Below are 22,304 nucleotides of genomic sequence, written 5' to 3'. Positions count from 1 at the left end.
GTGATAAAAACGCAGCTGTCAGACACGACTGTGTGAAACAGTCCGTAAGAGAAGAGAATGAAGAAACACAAACCTCCAACAAGCTTCCTTTTTCTCTGTAAGCTGGACTCAACTTCAGTTTCGTCATAAACAGGTTGAGTTCATGGTGTAACGTTTCACACACACACACGACTGAACACGGGCGAGCTTTGAACACGTGACCTGACACCTCCGACATAAAAGCCTGTTCTCGGCCCGCCCGGTTGCTGGTCATGATGAAGGGGCTGCTCGTCTTCGTCGCGCTGTGTGTGGCTGGTTCTGGAAAGGAGACGTTTGAGGGGTAAGTGGTTCTGCAGAACCTCCTGCTGCTGGACGGGATGTTCAACCGTAGAGTTTGGAGATTGTGAGCAAGTGAAGCTTCAAGTGAAGCTTCAAGTGAAGCTTCTGCAAACCTTTGCACGGTACTGAGTGTTTAAGTATTTGTTAAACATAGTTATTCAATATGTAATGCACATGTAGTGAAGAGCTTTTTGTTCCTCTGTCAGCTGAATGCATCCAGATGATCAATGCAGAATAATTCATAGAAACAAACACAGGAAACAGCGTTCATCGTGCATCCAGAGGACCAAACAGACGACAAGAAGTAGAACTTTGTTTGTGTTTCTGTCTTTGATATTTGAGAGAGGAATCATCATCATCAGTTCTTCATCCACCTGCTGCAGCTCTTCTCCAACTACCGCTGACGGTTTTTAAAAGTCTGCAGAACAACTTAAACTGGGGGTGAAAGAAATTATATTATCTCTCTCTCTCTCTCTATATATATATATATATATATATATATATATATATATATATATATATATATATACCTCTCTGTGATATCAAAATGAAAGAAAATTAACAAAAAAAACACCAAGTGTCTTAAAATATTGTATCGCCATCATTTTTAATGCCAAGTACTACTTGTAAATGTTTGTGTATCAAATGTGGCCTCAAATGAAACTGAACTATATTGTTATTATTATTTATTACATATCAATGAACATATATATATATAGAGTTATATATGCGATGTCAGGTATTTTCACTGGTTGACAATATTACGTCAAAATCCGTCAAGAGGGTTCAAGAGGAAGCTGAACTCACACAGAGGTTTAAAGACGTGGAAATATGGTTCATTCAGATTTATTATGATCATGTTCACAGTTGATCTGTAGAATAAATCCTTTTGCATTTAAAATGACTTTGTCAGAGGGTTACAAAGACATTTTGATATTCCAATTTCTTAAGTTATTTGTTGCCCCACAAAGAGAAAAACCTCCTTCTAGCAGATGAAGTGTGATCCAGGTTCAGACCAGAGACCTGAGAGGTGTGAGTTCTGATAATCAGACGAACCGGGCCGACACCGCTGAGACGCTGCTGCAGAAGCAGAACCAGCCACAGTTCAGAAATCTTACTTCACCTCTGTGTGCCAACTTTCTCAGAGCTGGAGTTGAGTAAAAGGTTGCACAACAGGGTGGTTCTCTGTTTTCAGGCATCAGGTGCTTCGAATCGTTGCAAAGGATGAAGCTCAGCTGTCTCTGATCGAAGCGCTGGAGGACAGGATGGAGCTGCAGGTCATTCATCACATTCACTTAAGATTCATTTTAAAATAGAAACAGAAAGAACAAAGATTTAAACACCTCTTTTATTTATCATCTTTATCATATTTTTAAAGCCCAGTGTGAATAAAGTGAAATATGAACCCTGTGTTCCTCCAGCTGGACTTCTGGAGGGGAGTGGCTGACGTGGACACACCTGTTGATGTCAGAGTTCCTGCTCACAACCTGCAGATCGTCAAAATGTACCTGGAGACGCAGGACATCGAGTTCTCCGTCATGATGGAAGACCTGCAGGTAGAATGAGCAGCTGGTCGGTCTGGATCTCAGGTGGTCCAGCAGCTGGTTGGTCTGGATCTCAGGTGGTCCAGCAGCTGGTCGGTCTGTATCTCAGGTGGTCCAGCAGCTGGTCGATCTGTATCTCAGCAGCTGGTCGGTCAGCCAGCAGCTGGTCGGTCTGGATCTCTCCAGCAGCTGGTCCAGCAGCTGGTCGGTCTGGATCTCAGGTGGTCCAGCAGCTGGTCGGTCATCTCAGGTGGTCCAGCAGCTGGTCGGTCTGGATCTCATCTCAGGTTTGTGTTTGTGCTGCAGGTGATGCTGGATGAGGAGCGGAAGGAGATGGACGCTGCTCGCGTCTCTGATCCCAGGAACACCGACAGCTTCGACTACTCCAGCTACCACACCCTCAGCGAGGTCCGGACGCCGCTCCCTGGGACGGCTGCTGTCCCGTCATACAATCATCACTTTATATCAAACAGCTCTGAAGAAAAGATCTATGAATTCTTTGAAATAATCTGCGATTATGCAACAATTTACATGAGAATATGATTTGATCTTCATTTAAGTTACAAATATGATGAAGAACAATCGATTGGAACTGATAACGGTCAAATTCATGTATTCTTCTTCTTAATACTGAGTTCACCTTCATGGCAAACTGTCCCCAAGTAGTTCCCACATGATCTTTAATGATGATGTTGAGCCTTAAGAAGCAGATGTAAAGTCTGTGAAGAGGAGGCGGAGCTGCAGAGTGATGTCACACTCAGCTGATGTTCGTGTACTCAAAGCAGCGTTTGGTTCTTTGCTTCAGATCTACAATTTCCAGAACATGCTGGTGGCTGAGAATCCCAACCTGGTCAGCAAGATGGTGATCGGTCAGAGCTACGAGGGCCGACCCCTCAACGTGCTCAAGGTGAGAAGAAAAGTGCAGCAGGTGGAGAAGAAGTTAGAAAATGAACTGACCTTCACGACGGAACTGAAGGACCCTGAATGCAACTGATGACTGTTCTCCAAAGCAAAACTCCCTTTTAACAAAAGAGCTTTCTTTCTGTCGCTGCATTTATTCTTGGAATAATTTCCCTTCCTGTGTGTTTCAGTTCAGCACCGGTGGAACCAACCGTCCTGCCATCTGGATCGACACCGGGATCCACTCCAGAGAGTGGGTCACTCAGGCCAGCGGCACCTGGTTCGCCAAGAAGGTGCTGTGAATATGATAATGTTCTTATTTGTACTGTCTGTCTCTGCAGCTGCTGACCTCTGACCTCTGACCTTTACATCTCTGTCATTAGATTGTGGATGATTATGGACGTGACCCGGCTCTCACTGCCATCCTGGACAAGATGGACATCTTCCTGGAGACGGTGACCAACCCGGATGGATTCTACTACACACACACCAAGGTGAGTCTCTCACACTTTTTACTCACCGGTCAGGTGTTCAATGATGTCACTGGTCAGGTGTTCAATGATGTCACTGGTCAGGTGTTCAATGATGTCAATGGTCAGGTGTTCAATGATGTCACCGGTCAGGTGTTCAATGATGTCACCGGTCAGGTGTTCAATGATGTCAATGGTCAGGTGTTCAATGATGTCACCGGTCAGGTGTTCAATGATGTCACCGGTCAGGTGTTCAATGATGTCACCGGTCAGGTGTTCAATGATGTCACTGGTCAGGTGTTCAATGATGTCACTGGTCAGGTGTTCAATGATGTCACCGGTCAGGTTTTCAATGATGTCACCGGTCAGGTGTTCAATGATGTCACTGGTCAGGTGTTCAAGTGCATTTCCAATGAAAAGAAAAAACTTCCTGCTTATAAATCAGTAATAAATAAATCAAGATAAACACAAACAGAAAGGAAGGAGAACGGATGAGTTGCTCTTGTTTCCAGAACCGTATGTGGCGTAAAACCAGGAAGCCCAGCCGCGGCTCCACCTGCGTGGGAGTCGATCCCAACAGGAACTGGGATGCTGCTTTTGGAGGTGTGGTGGGAATTTAATTCATAAATTTAATTAATATACCAAAAGCTCTAAATATTTTGTTCATAGTAATCATCTGTACTTTTTATCTTTAGTTTCACATTTATTTATGCTACTGTTTGACTGGGTATTTAATCTCAGTTACAACGTGTAGATCTTTAGATATTTCAGTCTTAAAACAGCCACAAGATAGCACTAAAGCTCCAAAATCTTTTCAATCATCTTGTTTTGTACAAAATGTCTGCACAATAACACAATAACAACATTAAATATGAGATAAGCTCACACAAACAGAACCAGTCAGGAAACACCATCGGCATTTACATCCTCAAAAGTTGCCTCTGTTTTCCTTCATAACAGCTTTGTGCTCTATTTTAATATCTGAACCAGCTTCAGGAAGTTGTTACCTGAATTTATTTTCACTGGTTTACATGGTCAAAAAATAACTGTTGGAATTTCTTGGTTTCTCAATTCGTTTGACTCATGTTCTGTCAGGGTGGGGTTGGTATTCAGCAAATAGCCCTGTTCAAAAAAATATACCAACTTAAAAAAATGAAGAAAAAAATTACACCTAAATTTATTTGTTTTTCTCAAATTATATTTATGATTTGGTAAAAATTAAAGGACTCCTTCCTTAGATGAGTTCAGGTGACAACCTCATGAAGCTGCTGGAGAGAATGATGAAAAGGTGGCAACTTTGAGGAATGTAAAACATGAAATGTATTTTTATTTTTGTTTGTTACCTATTTCCATATATTATTTTAATTCAGACATTATTTTTGTTTATTACCTACACTGAAAAAAATTATACTTCGGACCAACTTTAAAAAATTGCTGTATTTTTTTACAGCTAAATTTATTACTTTTTCTCAAAGTGCATTTTTTATTTTTATTTAAAATTTTAATTTAATATGAATAAAAAAAATATTTATTTTATCCAAAATAAAAATGTACTTTTATACAAAGTAAAAAGATCATTTTTTTTTATCAAGACCGTACACCATTTTTAGCTTTGTTACAACTAGATTTTTTTCATTTTGGAAAAACCTAGTATTTAATATTCCATCTAAGTAAAGTTTTTTACTTTAGCATAAACTAGTTAAAAATGCTGTCATTTTTTACACACAAATTTATCAGCTTTTCTCAAGTTAAATGTCTAATTCAATAGAAACTATAAGTTACAATTATACCTTAATTAATACATTTTCATTAGTCACAAGCAAAGATGTCACTTAATGTAGTCCAATACAATTATATATTTTGCTTTTTTACAAATAAAATTTCACAACAAACAGTATTTTCTGTGATATGAAAGTAGAATTTTCACTTAAGATAAAACTGAAAACATTTAGTCACTGTCAATGTTTGGTCTTGTTTATGTAATACAAATAAAGACAGGAAAATTCTCTTCAAAAGACCTTCAGGTTTATTGTGATGGCTTTTAAAAAATGCATCACCTTTGATCAAGTACTAAAAAAAAATTATAAAATAGAAAATACATAAATAAAACCTTCCATTTGAAGCCTGTAAAGCTAGCAGTATGTGTTCCACACATTAATAATTAACAAAAAACAATAAAATAAAGTAAATTCTGTTTTTTTTTAATCTGCATTAAGTTTCTGCAACAACATCCACATAAATACTAAGATGTAACAAATGTTTATCTCTCTCAAACATGTAACATGCAATGTAAAAGCCACAACTGTAAAATAGTGTTTTCAAAACTTAAAACTTTTCAATATGGTATTTAAACCTTTTGCAACTATTCTGTTATGTTAACCACATAACTGCTAACATGTAAAACTGTTATGTAAATCCCTATTATGAAATATGTAATATAGCCATTAAGTGTATGAACGTTATTAAAACTTGGCTGGTCCTTACATAAAAGTTACAACAAGAAATGTCACATTATATTGAACCATTATAAACGTGAGATCAATGGATCAAAACAAGAACTGGAAAAATACAGTTCAATTGCTGTGGGACAATCTATCAGCAACGGTTAGTCTTTTGTGAACAATTCAGTTCAACAAGAAATAGTACCACTACTGGTACAACTGAGCTGCAGGTCATTGTCAATTAAGCATTAATCACAGTGCTAATATAATACCTAAATAATGAAACCACAGACAGATTTCTGTTCAGAAAAAAATCTAAACGTAAGCCAATTTAGAGGTGACATCTGTTTCCATCTTTCATATACATTTAATGTTCCATTAACCAGTAAGATATTTGAATCCAGGTTATAAAAACAGAACAAAGAACATTCTGTATCCAAATGTCTTTTGATTTCTTCTAATGTTCAGAGCTTGACACTCTGCGTTTCATCTTTTTGGGTTCTATCTCCATAAATATGTTCTGCAGTGCATCAAAAGTGTACTTTAGCTCACTTGGATAGCTCAAGTTTAGAGCATAGAGGAGACCAAATAACATGGCACATGCATGTGAAGGAATTCCACACCTTCAATAACGAGGCTGATATCCTGTGGTGGCTGGAGAGGATCTCCTCTTCCCTGATGAAGCTCTGTCTCAGCTTCATCCTTCTGAACAACCTGGTAATAGACAAGACAATCATTAGAGTTACTCTGATCAAAACCAGTGTCTCGTACTAATATAAATAAATTAGCTACATAAACAATTCTCAGTCAAATCATGATAAACTTATATTGAGGTTGTAGTGGTGTGAAAATGTCATGACTAAAAAGTACAGTATTTTCTCATGGGAAACAAGTAAAGCACTGGTACAAGTATTAATAATTACTATCTCCCCAAAAATGACTGCATATGCTGTGGTAAAACATACTAAACAGTAAGATAGTGAAATATACTCACTTCAATTAAGACACAAGAATGTTAAAAGATACAGCTGCCAGAGAGCTCCACAATAATTAAAGTCATAGGCAAATGAACATGAATGTACAATTAGTCTGAGTATGTTACTAGGACCTGACAACATGTATATGAGATTTCAAGTTTAAATAATCAATTCTTCATCTTGTCTTGAAACGAATTGATTAATTTAAAACTAGTTACCAGATCCTCCTTGATAAGGTTTTCCACATCGAGGTACAGAATGATGCAGCAGACTCCCTTTTCAGATTCACCTCGAGGTTCTACACTGCTGACACAGATAATGTCATGTTACAAAAAACTTATTACATTTACTCACAACATTAGTAAGTATGCATCTGTACCAAGTTCAAAGCTATTCTCTACAGTGTTTCATTTCTATTTTGGGTTTGTGATTCTATTTAAATACACAAGAAAATAATGTTCACAGTTGTTCATTTTGTGACTTATCAAATTCAGCAATATGGCCTTTTCAGGAAAAACATTAAACCTGTAAACACAAAGGATATGGTGAGATTTCACTTTTAGTTCTTTTAGTGGACAGTCAGCATTATCCATGATTGTCACTACAGACTAATTCCTTGCCTAAGCCTCAGATATACTGGTGGTATTGTACTATACTGCATTATACTGACAAATGCAAGAATGAATATGAATTCTTATCACTCAGCACTTTAATCAGCCTTTTTACAGTCATCAAAGAATAAAATTCATATTCATGTGGTCATCTACTTTTTACAATTCCTACAAAATGCTGTTTCAAGAGCAAAGACATGAAAACGTTTGTATAGAGGAGAGTCAATCACCCCCCCGTTAATCTGCACAGTTTCAGTCCCCCCCTGTTAATCTGCCGTTTCAGTCCCCCCTGTTAATCTGCACAGTTTCAGTCCCCCCTGTTAATCTGCAGTTTCAGTCCCCCCCTTAATCTGCACAGTTTCAGTCCCCCCTGTTAATCTGCCGTTTCAGTCCCCCCCCTGTTAATCTGCACAGTTTCAGTCCCCCCCCCCCCCTGTTAATCTGCCGTTTCAGTCCCCCCTGTTAATCTGCACAGTTTCAGCGGGCGGACAAAACTTGAGAAGGATGATTGGCTGACGTCATGTAGTCACGTGACATGAAAACCTCTAGTTTAAAGTAAAAATACCTTTTAGGTAAAAGTATTGCTGTTCATTTACTCTGGGTGGGGGGGGGGTATGTTTTAGTTTTAGGTAAACTGTAAACCGAAAATCACAACTTTCATTTGAACTAAAGTACAAATTCACTTTAAGTCGGTGACACCGACGTTTGACTTTTTTCAGTGTGTTCATATGTGCTGTTTCATAGTTTAAATGTCCTGCGTTGCTCCTCTTTATAGATACATGTGTACTGTTTGTATTATTATGGTGCATTTATAATCCCGGCGACTGCAGGGATCCAAACTAAAGTTTTTTTATAGATATTTCCTTGCAGTTTCTCTGACCCTGTCCTGGTCCCACAGGACCTGGTGCCAGCAGTAACCCCTGCTCAGAGACCTATCGCGGACCTCGGGCTCACTCCGAGTCAGAGGTCAGGTCCATCGTGGACTTTGTGAAGTCCCACGGCAACTTCAAGGCCTTCATCTCCATCCACTCGTACTCCCAGATGCTGCTGTACCCCTACGGATACACCAGGACTCCCGTCAGAGACCGGGCCGAGCTGGTACCAACACACTTCTCTACCAAACTCTTACTGTTTGTGGTCCTTCAGCTGTCGGACAGTAACGTGTTGACCTCTGTCCTCAGGACTCTGTGGCTCGAACTGCCGTCACCCGGCTCGCCTCTCTGTTCGGTACCGACTACCGTTACGGCAGCATCATCAGCACCATCTGTACGTTCCTGCAACACAACATTTTTAATCTTAAAAGCAGCACATACGGTACCGCAGTAACATTTGGAGAAGTTGGTTGACAAGAATGTCAAATTTGACATCAGTAATGTGGATGTTTAGAAGTAATGCTAAGTGTTGTACACTGCAGACCAAGCCAGCGGCGGCAGCATCGACTGGACCTACAACCAGGGCATCAAGTACTCCTACACCTTCGAGCTGAGGGACACCGGCCGCTACGGCTTCATCCTGCCGGCCAATCAGATCATCCCCACGGCCAGGGAGACCTGGCTGGCTCTGATGGCCATCATGGATCACACCTTCAAGAACCCTTACTGATGTGTGTGTTAACCCCACTGTTTGGAGATGTCACCTTTAACCTTCAATCTTCAAGTCTGTCATGATCATTATTATTCTAAAAAACTCCATAAAATAAACAAATAAATGAGCAAACTGAAAAACTAACTTTTTTATTTTGTTGACAATTAAATTCAGAGAATTTGCTCAAAAAATTATTTTCAAGAATGTTTCTTCCATATTAAATCTCCGTATTATGTTCACTTCCTCTAAACCTCCAATTACTGAAGGTGTCATCAGTCAATCTGTACCTGTTGTTTAGAGATCTAGTACACATGCAGATGAAACTATCATCCCTGTGGGTTTGTTTTCAGTCTTTTCTCCAGTTGCAGTACCCAGTTCCGTCCAGCAGAGGGCAGTGGCGGCGATAGATAGGAAAACCCGCGGAGAGATAGGGAGATTAGAGCGAGATGGAGGAGCTGAAGGCAGAAAAGAAACTTAACCTTGAAGTCAAATCAGATAAAAAGCTGGTTAAGAGGTTTGTTTGTGAACAGAAATGGTCCCAGAGTGGTCACAAGGAGCAGCGGAGGATTTATGGAGCGTTTCATTGGTCCTTCGCTGAGTGTTGTCAGATAGCTTAGCTACATCAGCGCTGCTCCAGTTGGTGATGGAGGTTCTGTCAGAAATTCTCTTCTTTAGTAATAAAGTCATGTAGTTCTGCTGTTTAATGACTCTGTGGACATTTTATAAGGTGGCAATACCTTCATGAAAAATTAAAATAAACATAAATTACAATAGAAGAAGGAATTACTGTCATGTGGTTGAGATTAAATTATTTGTAAAGTGGAAAGAAATAGGTCCTGTGATGGACTGGTGACCTGTCCAGGTGACCTGTCCTGGTGACCTGTCCAGATGACCTGTCCAGGTGACCTGTCCAGATGACCTGTCCTGGTGACCTGTCCAGGTGACCTGTCCAGGTGACCTGTCCTGGTGACCTGTCCAGATGACCTGTCCAGGTGACCTGTCCTGGTGACCGGTCCAGATGACCTGTCCTTGTGACCTGTCCAGGTGACCGGTCCAGATGACCTGTCCTGGTGACCTGTCCTGGTGACCAGTCCAGATGACCTGTCCTGGTGACCTGTCCTGGTGACCGGTCCAGATGACCTATCCAGGTGACCTGTCCTGGTGACCTGTCCTGGTGACCTGTCCAGATGACCTGTCCCGGTGACTTGTCCAGGTCTGTCCAGGTCTGTCCTGGTGACCTGTCCTGGTGACCGGTCCAGGTGACCTGTCCAGGTGACCGGTCCAGATGACCTGTCCTGGTGACCGGTCCAGATGACCTGTCCTGGTGACCTGTCCTGGTGACCGGTCCAGGTGACCTGTCCAGGTGACCTGTCCAGGTGACCGGTCCAGATGACCTGTCCTGGTGACCTGTCCTGGTGACCGGTCCAGGTGACCTGTCCAGATGACCTGTCCTGGTGACCGGTCCAGATGACCGGTCCTGGTGACCGGTCCAGATGACCTGTCCCGGTGACTTGTCCAGGTGACCGGTCCAGATGACCTGTCCCGGTGACTTGTCCAGGTCTGTCCAGGTCTGTCCTGGTGACCTGTCCTGGTGACCTGTCCAGGTCTGTCCTGGTGACCTGTCCAGATGAACCCCGCCTTTGCCCAAAGTGAGCTGGAATAGGCTCCGCCCCCCGTGACCCTGTTCAGGATCCAGCAGGTATAGATAATGGTGGATGGAAAGAAATAGTAGAATATGCAAATTATGATGTAAAAGGATTCTGATGAGTTTAATTTAAAGTTTATAGAACAAAATCAGATTCTGTTCACAAATCGATCCTGAACTATATGAAAGTGTTGAATTTCATTCAATCATTTCTGCTACAGGAAACAGTTCTACACTTTATTAACATTCATTTACAAACATCACGCAAGCACTTTGTTAAAGGAGTTAAGACTCTGAAAGATGAAACACGTGCAACATATTAAAAAACAAAAGGCCACAAATCAGAAATACTGTTCAAACATTACGATGATGTCAGAGTCACGATGAAATGAACGTTTCTGTCGTCTGAGATTTAATAAGATGCAGGTTGTGTTGAAGGCCTCTGCTCATCGGTAACACACACACACACACACACACACACACACACACACACACACACACACACACACACACACACACACACACACACACACACACTCAGTGCACATAAAGGCTGCAGATGTTCTGAATGACTCGTATCACGTTTTAAACTGTAGCTTCATCAGCAGGTGAACGAGGACGTCCGGATGTGAAGGTTCAGAGAACCGTCGCTCTGCTCGCACAACCAGCTTCCTAAAACTGAGCACAATATATATTTTATGATTCAGAGGACGTTGTGGAGATAAAGATGGAGGCAAGTATTGATTTGTAATTTAGTAGCTCTGATCTTTCCCCCGGACCTCCGACTGAATCTTAAAGGCTGAGTTTGGTTTTTAATACGAAATTGAGCCGGCTGGATTTAGAAGGAATAAAGTAAAAGGACTTTGTGCTGGAGGTATGTTTGTTTGTGCACACTCGTGTGGTTGCTGAGTGGGGGAGGGGTGGGGTTATTTCCAGTGTCTGCTGCTGTCTCGGTCGGCCGTGGAGGAGCTGTGACGGCTCCACGCTTTGGACCGCGAGCTGCTGGAGGACATGCGGCTGGACATCCGACCTGCAGGAACACATCACCACAGTCACGCTCTAAAATCTCACTCAGGACTTTAACCTTCACGGAAAAGCTTCCTGGAAGCAGTATTATAATTTGGTAATAAATGTGCCTCTTTTCCACGGCTGGATCGCTGCTTTTAGTTTTCTATTGGCTGAAAATATCTGAAGGGGAAAACAGGATCCAGAAAAGTGGCTAAAATGAAAAAGGAGTCGAGGTAGAGCTGCAGAGGAAAAGAGGCTTTACAGGGAGGAGAAACGAGGGCAGCTAAAAATGAAAAATAGGAAATGTTGCATGTGGAGAATCAAGAATTTAATAATATCTGAACAAAAGAAACTTAATTTGGTTTAAAAAAAGAAATTCTGGAAATTCTTTAGAAATCCACAACAGCTTAAAAAACAGTAAATAAACTGAAGAACTTTAAATATATCGAACATATAAAACAAGTTACAAAGTTGTGGTCAGAAGAAATCCTGATTTTACTGGTGATTTATGATGAATTATGTAAAACCCTGTTCTTACTGTTCGAGGTACTGGGGACGAGGTTCTCCTCCAGCTGCTCCTGGATCTTGGCCAGCTCCTCAGATGTGAACCTCCACCTCCTCTCGGCCAGCTGCGGCGCTGCAGAAGGTTTTTTCTCCTTGGATGACGTGGAGGAGGTGGAGGAGAGAGAGACAGGAGGACGGGATGGAGCCTGTGATCATCCCGCTGGGGAACTTCTGAGCGATCACCTTCAGACCTGGCAGACCAACAGTGATGCTTCAAATTAGGAGATGAATTAAAACTAGAAATGAAAGATTTAATGCAACACTTAACTAACTTCTGTTTGAAACACGAGCAGCTTCAGTTCAGTTGAATTTAACTTCCAATATAAACGTCACAACTACAATTAATATCTTAAATTAAAGAAAAACAGTTGTCCCATTAAATATTAAACAGGAAGTACTTTATTGATCTGCACGTGATTCAAGGACATGAAACACTTTGGGCCTGATTTACTAAGATCTCAAATGAAGGAACTAAATTGCGTGTTTTTTTCCAAATGTTTGCACATTTATTTTCACCCGTTTTGCAGGTGATTTATTGAGTGATTGCATCACTGATATCAGGTGCAAATCTTTGTAATTAAATGAGGTGTTTGCGTGTTAAAGTGATTCCAGCAACGGAAAACAGAGCGACCGCAAAAGGAAATCTGATCCCATTGAAGTTTAATTTGTGACAGCTCACCTGAACAACAGGACTGGAGGGAGATCCAAGCAGAGATACGCTGGAACCACCCAGAGGCAGCAAAATGCTGAGTTGAAGAAGTTTTTTTTAATTGCTGGTATTTTGTGGCTCCTCCTTGTTGTTGGCTGTCAATCATCTTTCAGTTCATTCAATAACTCAGAAATATCATCTCTGGACAAATGATATGTCTGAATAATTTCTCTCTCTGACATCAGAAATGTTTAACGGGTTTAAAACCTCGTTCTCTACGTAGTCTCTGGCTTCCTGTGTCTCCTTCACAATAAGAGCAGCCGTCTCTCCTGATGTTCATCTGATTAAAACCTTCAGTTGTACTAAAATACACAACAATCACTTCTGTTTCTACTTCCAGGTTCAGTAAATATCGTTGCAGGTGCTAAATTGTTCTATTTGCATGTTTCCTCTCAGTATTTTACTCCTTCAGGTAGAAACGCCCAATATTACATAAGATGGAGGACGTGTCAAACTGAACATTAGAAAGGTGAGGTCATCGCTGCATGTCGTCAGTAGATCTGATGGACGTTTGTTTGCGGGTGATTTTAAACACACAGACTTCAGTAAATCCAGATCCTTAAACTGTTAACTCAGATATTCAAGGGGAAAACTTTCTGTTGTGGTTTCTGATGTTCAATCATTATTTTGTGGTGAAAGAATCTATTTAATTGAGCAGCTTGTTTGAGCCATAAACAACCAGCTGACAGTTCAGCAGCTGGTCTGGGATCAGTTCCTGAGTTCAGGAGATACTGACTTCACCTGCTGACTGGTGGCCAGATTACCCCTGGAGGAGGCGGAGGAGGTGGTGGAGGAGGAGGTGTGACTCACCTCCACAGAGCAGGAACAGGTTGTCGAAGCCCCTCTCCGTCATGGCGGTCGCCGCCTGCCCAGCTGTTCTCTCGTCCTCGTCGTAAACGATGATGATCTTTCCCGCTGCGTTTTTCTAGTTTTTGTGTTAAGTCGGTTCTCGCTCGTTAGAAAGGTGTATTTATTTCCTGAGGAGAGTGAATGTTGGAGGATACGTAGTGCAGCAGGTCTCTGCTGAAGGGGTTCATGGTCCGAGACAGCGAGGCGACGGGGAAGCTGAGCGCTGCGGGACAGAGAGGAGTTAAACAGACCGCTCGTCTTTACAAACAGGAAGTGAGAGCGTCACCTTGGCTCCACCCACCGCTGATGATGTGGCAGCGGTCGTACTGCTCGCGCTCCCTGACGTCCAGCAGCAGGTAGGGGCAGGCGGGGTAAGGCCCGTCAGCCGGCCCGGGGCCGGGCACCGACTCGGGGCCGGGCACCGACCCGCGGCCGGGCACCGACCCGGGCCTCGGAGCGGCCCGGTCCAGGTTCAGCTCGCCGACACCACTGATCACACTGAGGGGTCAAAGGTCAGAGGCTCATTTCTGTCTGCTGCTTGTTTTCAGGTGTTCAGCTGTGAATATTCTGAAAAGTTCTGTTTATCCATGAAAAGAAAATGCACATAAATGTTACGTGTGGACACATAAAGAGATTAATCTCTTACTTATTCATTATTTTGAATCATTTTCATAGGAAACGGTTCTTTGTCATATTAATGAGTGAAACAATCTGGTATCAATTAGACAGTAAGTGAAGGTGTGTTATCATCTATAGTTTAGTGCATTATGAGGATAAATAACGTTTAATAATCACAGCCTGTTAGTTTAACAGCTGATTTACAACAGTAGGCGTTTTGTTAGTAAACAGTGACGTCATCATGAACGTCAGCCGAGTTGGGGAAATTTGATTTGAACCACTTTCAAGTTGTGTTTGTGTTATTTTAGATTGTTATTATTATTTTTATTATTTTGATCCACAAGTTTTTCATGCATGTATACCTATTTTTTTGTTTTGTTATCTTACTGCCTCCTCACTCACACGCACACGAGGGGAACACGATGGAACACGAGGGGAACACGATGGAACACGATGGAACACGGGGTGAACACAGGGTGAACACGGGGTGAACACGATGGAACACGATGAAACACGATGGAACACGAGGGGAACACGATGAAACACGATGGAACACGAGGGGAACACGATGAAACACGGGGTGAACACGATGGAACACGAAGGAACACGGGGTGAACACGAGGGGAACACAATGGAACACGGGTTGAACACGAGGGGAACACGATGGAAAACGATGGAACATGATGAAACATGATGGAACACGGGGTGAACACGAGAGGAACACGATGGAACACGATGGAACACGATGGAACACGATGGAACACGATGGAACACGATGGAACACGGGGTGAACACGAGGGGAACACCATGGAACACGATGGAACACGGGGTGAACACGAGGGGAACACAATGGAAAACGATGGAACACGGGGTGAACACGATGGAACACGATGGAACACGATGGAACACGATGGAACACGGGGTGAACACGATGGAACACGATGGAACATGGAGTGAACACGATGGAACACAATGGAACACGATGGAACACGGGGTGAACACGATGGAACACGATGGAACACGGGGTGAACACGAGGGGAACACGATGGAACACGGGGTGAACATGAGGGGAACACGATGGAACACGATGGAACACGAGGGGAACACGATTGAACACGGGGTGAACACGGGTTGAACACGATGAAACATGATGGTACACGATGGAACACGGGGTGAACACGGGGTGAACACGATGGAACACAATGAAACACGATGAAACACGATGGAACACGATGGAACACGGGATGAACACGATGGAACACGATGAAATACAATGGAACACCGGGTGAACACGGGGTGAACACGAGGGGAACACGATGGAACACGATGGAACACGATGGAACACGGGGTGAACACGAGGGGAACACGATGGAACACAATGGAAAACTATGGAACACGGGGTGAACACGATGGAACACGATGGAACACGATGAAACACGATGGAACACGATGGAACACGGGGTGAACACCAGGGGAACACGATGGAACATGGGGTGAACATGAGGGGAACACGATGAAACACGATGGAACACGGGGTGAACACGATGGAACACGATGAAATACGATGGAACACGATGAAACACGATGGAACACGGGGTGAACACGATGGAACACGAAGGAACACGGGGTGAACACGAGGGGAACACAATGGAACACGGGTTGAACACGAGGGGAACACGATGGAAAACGATGGAACACGATGAAACACGATGAAACATGATGGAACACGGGGTGAACACGAGAGGAACACGATGGAACACGGGGTGAACACGATGGAACACGGGGTGAACACGAGGGGAACACCATGGAACACGATGGAACACGGGGTGAACACGAGGGGAACACAATGGAACACGATGGAACACGGGGTGAACACGATGGAACACGGGGTGAACACGATGGAACACGATGGAACACGATGGAACACGAGGGGAACACGATGGAACACGGGGTGAACACGGGTTGAACACGATGAAACACGATGGTACACGATGGAACACGGGGTGAACACGGGGTGAACACGATGGAACACAATGAAACACGATGAAACACGATGGAACACGATGGAACACGGGATGAACACAGGGTGAACACGATGGAACACAATGAAACACGATGGAACACGGGGTGAACACGATGGAACACGATGAAATACAATGGAACACGGGGTGAACACGGGGTGAACACGAGGGGAACACGATGGAACACGATGGAACACGGGGTGAACACGAGGGGAACACGATGGAACACAATGGAAAACTATGGAACACGGGGTGAACACGATGGAACACGATGGAACACGATGAAACACGATGGAACACGGGGTGAACACCAGGGGAACACGATGGAACATGGGGTGAACATAAGGGGAACACGATGAAACATAATGGAACACGATGAAACACGATGGAACACGGGGTGAACACGATGGAACACGATGAAATACGATGGAACACGATGGAACACGATGGAACACGGGGTGAACACGATGGAACACGATGAAACACGATGGAACACGATGGAACATGGGGTGAACACAGGGTGAACACGGGGTGAACACGGGGTGAACACGAGGGGAACACGATGGAACACGATGAAACACGATGGAACACGGGGTGAACACGGGATGAACACGATGGAACACGATGGAACACGGGGTGAACACGCAGTGAACACGAGGGGAACACGATGGAACATGATGGAACACGGGGTGAACATACGGTGAACACGAGGGGAACACGATGGAACACGATGAAACACGATGGAACATGATGGAACACAATGGAACACGGGGTGAACACGGGGTGAACACGATGGAACACGATGAAACACGATGGAACACGATGGAACACGGGGTGAACACGGGGTGAACACAATGGAACACGATGAAACACGATGGAACACGGGGTGAACACGAGGGGAACACGATGGAACACGGCGTGAACACGGGGTGAACACGAGGGAACACGATGGAACACGGGGTGAACACGATGGAACACGGGGTGAACACGATAGAACACGATGGAACACGATGGAACACGGGGTGAACACGGGGTGAACACGAGGGGAACACGATGGAACACGATGAAACACGATGGAACACGATGGAACACGATGGAACACGATGGAACACGGGGTGAACACGGGGTGAACACGATGAAACACGATGGAACACGGGGTGAACACGAGGGGAATACGATGGAACACGATGAAACACGGGGTGAACACGATGGAACACGGGGTGAACACGATGGAACACGATGGAACACGGGGTGAACACGGGGTGAACACGAGGGGAACACGATGGAACACGATGGAACACGATGGAACACGGGGTGAACACGATGGAACACGATGGAACACGATGGAACACGATGGAACATGGGGTGAACACGGGGTGAACACGATGGAACACGATGGAACACGGGGTGAACACGATAGAACACGATGGAACACGGGGTGAACACGGGGTGAACACGAGGGGAACACGATGGAACACGATGAAACACGGGTTGAACACGGGGTGAACACGATGAAACACGATGGAACACGGGGTGAACACGAGGGGAACATGATGGAACACGGGGTGAACACTGGGTGAACACGATGGAACACGAGGGGTAGATGGGGGGAACACGACGGGAGCACGAGGGGAAGACGGGGGGAACACGAGGCGAACACGAGGGGAACACGGAGGGAACACGGGGGGAAGACGGAGGAACACGAGGCGAACACGAGGGGAACAGCGGGGAACAGCGGGGTGAACACGAAGGGGAACACAAGATGAACATGGGGGGAACTGAATCTGGGTCTGTATTTTAGTGGAAAGATGGAACTGACATAAACTGACATCTTCTTACCTGCTTAAAGTAAAACAGTTTGCATGTTTCGGTGCGTTTCTCACCTGAGGAGAGTTGACCTGGCCGAGGGACAGACGTCCTGCGTGTCTCCGGCATCTGGACGCTGGGACAGAGGCTCCGTGTGAGGTGGATCGCTGGGTTCAGACACACAATCTGGGTCCGGTACAGACAGAACCGACACACCGTCTGTCAGTGCACAACACAACATAAACACACAGTAACAAACAGTAACACACAGTAACACACAGTAACACACAGTAACACACAGTAACAAACAGTGACACACAGTAACACACAGTAACAAACAGTAACACAGTAACACACAGTAACACACAGTAACACACAGTAACAAACAGTAACACACAGTAACAAACAGTGACACACAGTAACACACAGTAATTTGTTACTGTGTAACAAAGTGACACACAGTAACAAACAGTAACACAGTAACAAAAAGTGAGACACAGTAACAAACAGTAACACAGTAACACACAGTAACAAAGTAACAAACAGTAACACAGTAACACACAGTAATAAACAGTGACACGCAGTAACACACAGTAACAAAAAGTGACACAGTAATACACAGTAACAAACAGTGACACACAGTAACAAACAGTGACACGCAGTAACAAAAAGTGACACAGTAACACACAGTAACAAAAAGTGACACAGTAACACAGTGACACAGTAACACACAAGAACAAACAGTGACACGCAGTAACAAACAGTGACACAGTAACACACTAACAAACAGTGACACACAGTAACACACAGTAACAAACAGTGACACACAGTAACACACAGTAACAAACAGTGACACGCGGTAACACACAGTAACAAACAGTGACACGCAGTGACACAGTAACACACAGTAACAAACAGTGACACAGTAACAAACAGTGACACGCAGTAACACACAGTAACAAACAGTAACACAGTAACAAACAGTGACACGCAGTAACACACAGTAACACACAGTAACAAACAGTAACACACAGTAACAAACAGTGACACGCAGTAACACAGTAACAAACAGTAACACAGTAACACAGTAACAAACAGTGACACACAGTAACACAGAAACACACAGTAACAAACAGTGACACAGTAACAAACAGTGACACAGTAACACAGTAACAAACAGTGACACGCAGTAACACACAGTAACAAACAGTAACAAACAGTAACACACAGTAACAAACAGTGACACGCGGTAACACACAGTAACAAACAGTAACACACAGTAACAAACAGTAACACACAGGAACACACAGTAACAAACAGGAACACACAGTAACAAACAGTGACACAGTAACACAGTAACAAACAGTGACACAGTAACACACAGTAACAAACAGTAACACACAGTAACAAACAGTGACACGCGGTAACACACAGTAACAAACAGTGACACGCAGTAACACACAGTAACACACAGGAACACACAGTAACAAACAGGAACACACAGTAACAAACAGTGACACAGTAACACAGTAACAAACAGTGACACAGTAACACACAGTAACAAACAGTGACACAGTAACACAGTAACAAACAGTGACACAGTAACAAACAGTAACACACAGCAACAAACAGTAACACACAGTAACATACAGTGACACACAGTGACACACAGTGACAAACAGAAACACACAGTAACATACAGTCACACACAGTGACACAGTAACACACCTTCTGGATCATGTGAGTCCGTCTCCACGTCGTTCAGCTCGCAGACAGACGACACCTGAAGAATCTGGTTTGGAAATCAAATGAAATCAAATGAAGAAATAACAATAACACGGATATTCTGCCAGCCAATGATCATCACTGTCTGCAGACACTTCTTGTCATGCATTCATTTCACATCCTTCACAATAAAAGAACAACAGTCATCTCTGGTTAGACATCCCAGTGATGTAAATACAACACAAACATCCCAGTGATGTGAAGATATGAACTCTGATAGTTACCAGCTGTGCAAACGTTGTCACCTTTAACCGTTTGAAGATTTCGTCTTTTCGATATCTGTAATCTTAAAAAATAAAAACAAAAACAACACATCAGTCTAAGAAATGATTTGATACAACCAGTTCCCACTTCGTCCAATCACTGAGGACTCACCAGGTCCTGCTGGTCCTCCTCCTCTAAAGCTTCACTACATTTATGTTCATTTATGTATTAGTGAAGTTGTGATGACCTCACTGTGTTTGAGACATTTATATGTATGTATTAGTGACGTTGTGAGGACCTCACTGTGTTTGAGACATTTATATGTATGTATTAGTGATGTTGTGAGGACCTCACTGTGTTTGAGACATTTATATGTATGTATTAGTGACGTTGTGAGGACCTCACTGTGTTTGAGACATTTATATGTATGTATTAGTGACGTTGTGAGGACCTCACTGTGTTTGAGACATTTATATGTATGTATTAGTGACGTTGTGAGGACCTCACTGTGTTTGAGACATTTATATGTATGTATTAGTGACGTTGTGAGGACCTCACTGTGTTTGAGACATTTATATGTATGTATTAGTGACGTTGTGAGGACCTCACTGTGTTTGAGACATTTATATGTATGTATTAGTGACGTTGTGAGGACCTCACTGTGTTTGAGACATTTATATGTATGTATTAGTGATGTTGTGAGGACCTCACTGTGTAAAATATAGCAACGAAAAAACATAAACTTCCAAAACTTAAAAGTAAGACGAAAACCGAAATCATCCCAACTGTGCTCATAAACACACTCAATGATCTTTACGAATAAAGATATTTACTTACTTCTTTTCATCTCCTCCACTCTCTCCATGTACTTCGTCAGGCTGCATCCTTCCAAACAACAACAACAACACAGGACAAATGAACTGTTAGACACTTAACAAACTGCACTACGCATGGATCTGATCCTATATTCATATATATCGTATATATATTTATATATGTATATATTCATATATATATATATGTATATATATTTACCGTCATATATACATATATATATATAATAAATATATTTAGATACCTGTGTCCAGACGGGTTTTCACGTGTTCATATTTGGCGTTTTTTGGGATCCTCTTTGTCATGTACTGCAGGAAGGAAAGAAAAACTTAAAGCGATGACTCAGCAGTAAATCTTACAGCCTGGCACCTTCCAGAAACACTGAATATGAATCAATATAAATAGATATAAGTATATTTATGATCATTTATTGCGCTGCTCTCCTGCCGTTGATCTGGTAACTGAACCCCGGAGCTAACCAGCTAGCTCCGGGAGCTCCATCCGTGTCTGTTCCCGCGCCGTATTTAAACGGTTTACCTGAATTGAACAACAGCACCGCCGGTTAGCGGGTGAACATCATAATGTCGTAATGGAGTGCAACGTTACCTCCACACTGCCGATGCCCCGATGCAGCGACATCTTTTCAAACTGAAATACCAAACAACGACCGACACGGTTAATAATCTCGGCGCTGATTGGTCGGTGGTTTTACAGCGACCAATCAGAGATCACGATACTGCGCCGCTCCGTCTGCAGACCAGTTACGGCTGGCTCGTTGCTTAGCAGCAGAAGACGCTCCACCTGAGCGACGTGCTGCATTCACGTCCCATCACGTAAATCGTCAATTTTGCTAATCCTTTGTAGATTTTTTTACATATTTTGTAGATTTTACGCACTTCCTGAGATATTTTTCGGCTTTTACTTACTAAAAACTATAATTTCTACTTGTAGTTTTATTTGAAATGAACACATTTTCATTCATTGTCACTTCGACTGCTCCATAGTGTTGGTGATATTCATCCACAACGGAGACTACGTTGTGATGTTTGTTGTTGATATTTCCGTGTTCTTGAGCTGTGATTGTAATTTTCATCTTGAATTTTCACATCTCTTATTTTCACAAGCGAAAAAAAGTAGATGTAACTCAGTTGCTCGTGCAAACTCAACATGTTGTACAAGTTTTTATTAAGTATTCACATGAGTCAGAGTGACGTCAGACAGAAACCCTTCCTGTCTGAGCTCGACTCGTCAGGTCTGATACTCGGTTGACCGTCACGGGAGCACCGAGCAGCGGATCGGTTCAAACGTTCCTCCGGCAGCAGCTTTTCTAACGAATGCCCACAATGGCGTCTGTCATGGTGAGTTTATTGGCTTTATTCAGTGATTGAACGTAGTGGAGGCTGAAGGCAGCCGAGG

At 43.2% G+C, this 22,304-nt stretch overlaps 3 protein-coding genes across 3 annotated transcripts in view; 2 read left to right on the top strand and 1 right to left on the bottom strand.

Moving 5' to 3' along the window:
* The first annotated feature begins 199 nt into the window (after positions 1-199).
* Positions 200-9,015, top strand: LOC138614748 (carboxypeptidase A1-like). Its single transcript, XM_069688318.1, has 11 exons — positions 200-319; positions 1,514-1,595; positions 1,740-1,874; positions 2,169-2,270; positions 2,668-2,769; positions 2,954-3,055; positions 3,146-3,256; positions 3,745-3,835; positions 8,160-8,359; positions 8,443-8,527; positions 8,676-9,015. The coding sequence occupies exons 1-11, from the start codon at positions 252-254 to the stop codon at positions 8,861-8,863; spliced, it is 1,266 nt and encodes a 421-aa protein (XP_069544419.1). The 5' UTR covers positions 200-251; the 3' UTR covers positions 8,864-9,015.
* Positions 9,016-10,609: 1,594 nt separating this feature from the next.
* cep41 (centrosomal protein 41) lies at positions 10,610-21,552 on the bottom strand. Its single transcript, XM_069688315.1, is given in 12 exon segments — positions 10,610-11,520; positions 12,037-12,184; positions 12,186-12,253; positions 13,582-13,696; positions 13,776-13,843; positions 13,922-14,118; positions 18,143-18,284; positions 19,794-19,857; positions 20,075-20,136; positions 20,892-20,939; positions 21,133-21,196; positions 21,495-21,552. Coding segments are annotated over 12 exon segments (1,113 nt in total). The 5' UTR covers positions 21,528-21,552; the 3' UTR covers positions 10,610-11,416.
* A 561-nt stretch (positions 21,553-22,113) lies between these two features.
* LOC138614745 (POC1 centriolar protein homolog B-like) overlaps positions 22,114-22,304 on the top strand; it is a 3,230-nt gene continuing 3,039 nt past the window's right edge. The window contains exon 1 of the mRNA XM_069688314.1: positions 22,114-22,246. Coding sequence (XP_069544415.1) covers positions 22,223-22,246 — 24 coding nt within the window. The 5' untranslated portion in view covers positions 22,114-22,222. The remainder of the gene's footprint in view (positions 22,247-22,304) is intronic.

This window comes from Brachyistius frenatus, unplaced genomic scaffold, assembly GCF_029030835.1.
Source record: "Brachyistius frenatus isolate BFR_SWC_R1_liver_20210118 unplaced genomic scaffold, ASM2903083v1 Contig_560, whole genome shotgun sequence".
NCBI lineage: Eukaryota > Metazoa > Chordata > Actinopteri > Embiotocidae > Brachyistius > Brachyistius frenatus.
The sequence above is the reverse complement of the archived record's forward strand: the minus strand, read 5'-3'. Positions and strand labels throughout refer to the sequence as shown.

What these genes read in the sequence shown, in the direction of transcription:
- LOC138614748 (XM_069688318.1), top strand. Translation starts at nt 252, where the DNA reads ATGATGAAGGGGCTGCTCGTCTTCGTCGCGCTGTGTGTGGCTGGTTCT. An exon ending in GACCCCTCAACGTGCTCAAG is followed by an intron (nt 2,770 to 2,953) that starts GTGAGAAGAAAA and finishes TGTGTGTTTCAG; the next exon opens with TTCAGCACCGGTGGAACCAA. An exon ending in TCTACTACACACACACCAAG is followed by an intron (nt 3,257 to 3,744) that starts GTGAGTCTCTCA and finishes TCTTGTTTCCAG; the next exon opens with AACCGTATGTGGCGTAAAAC.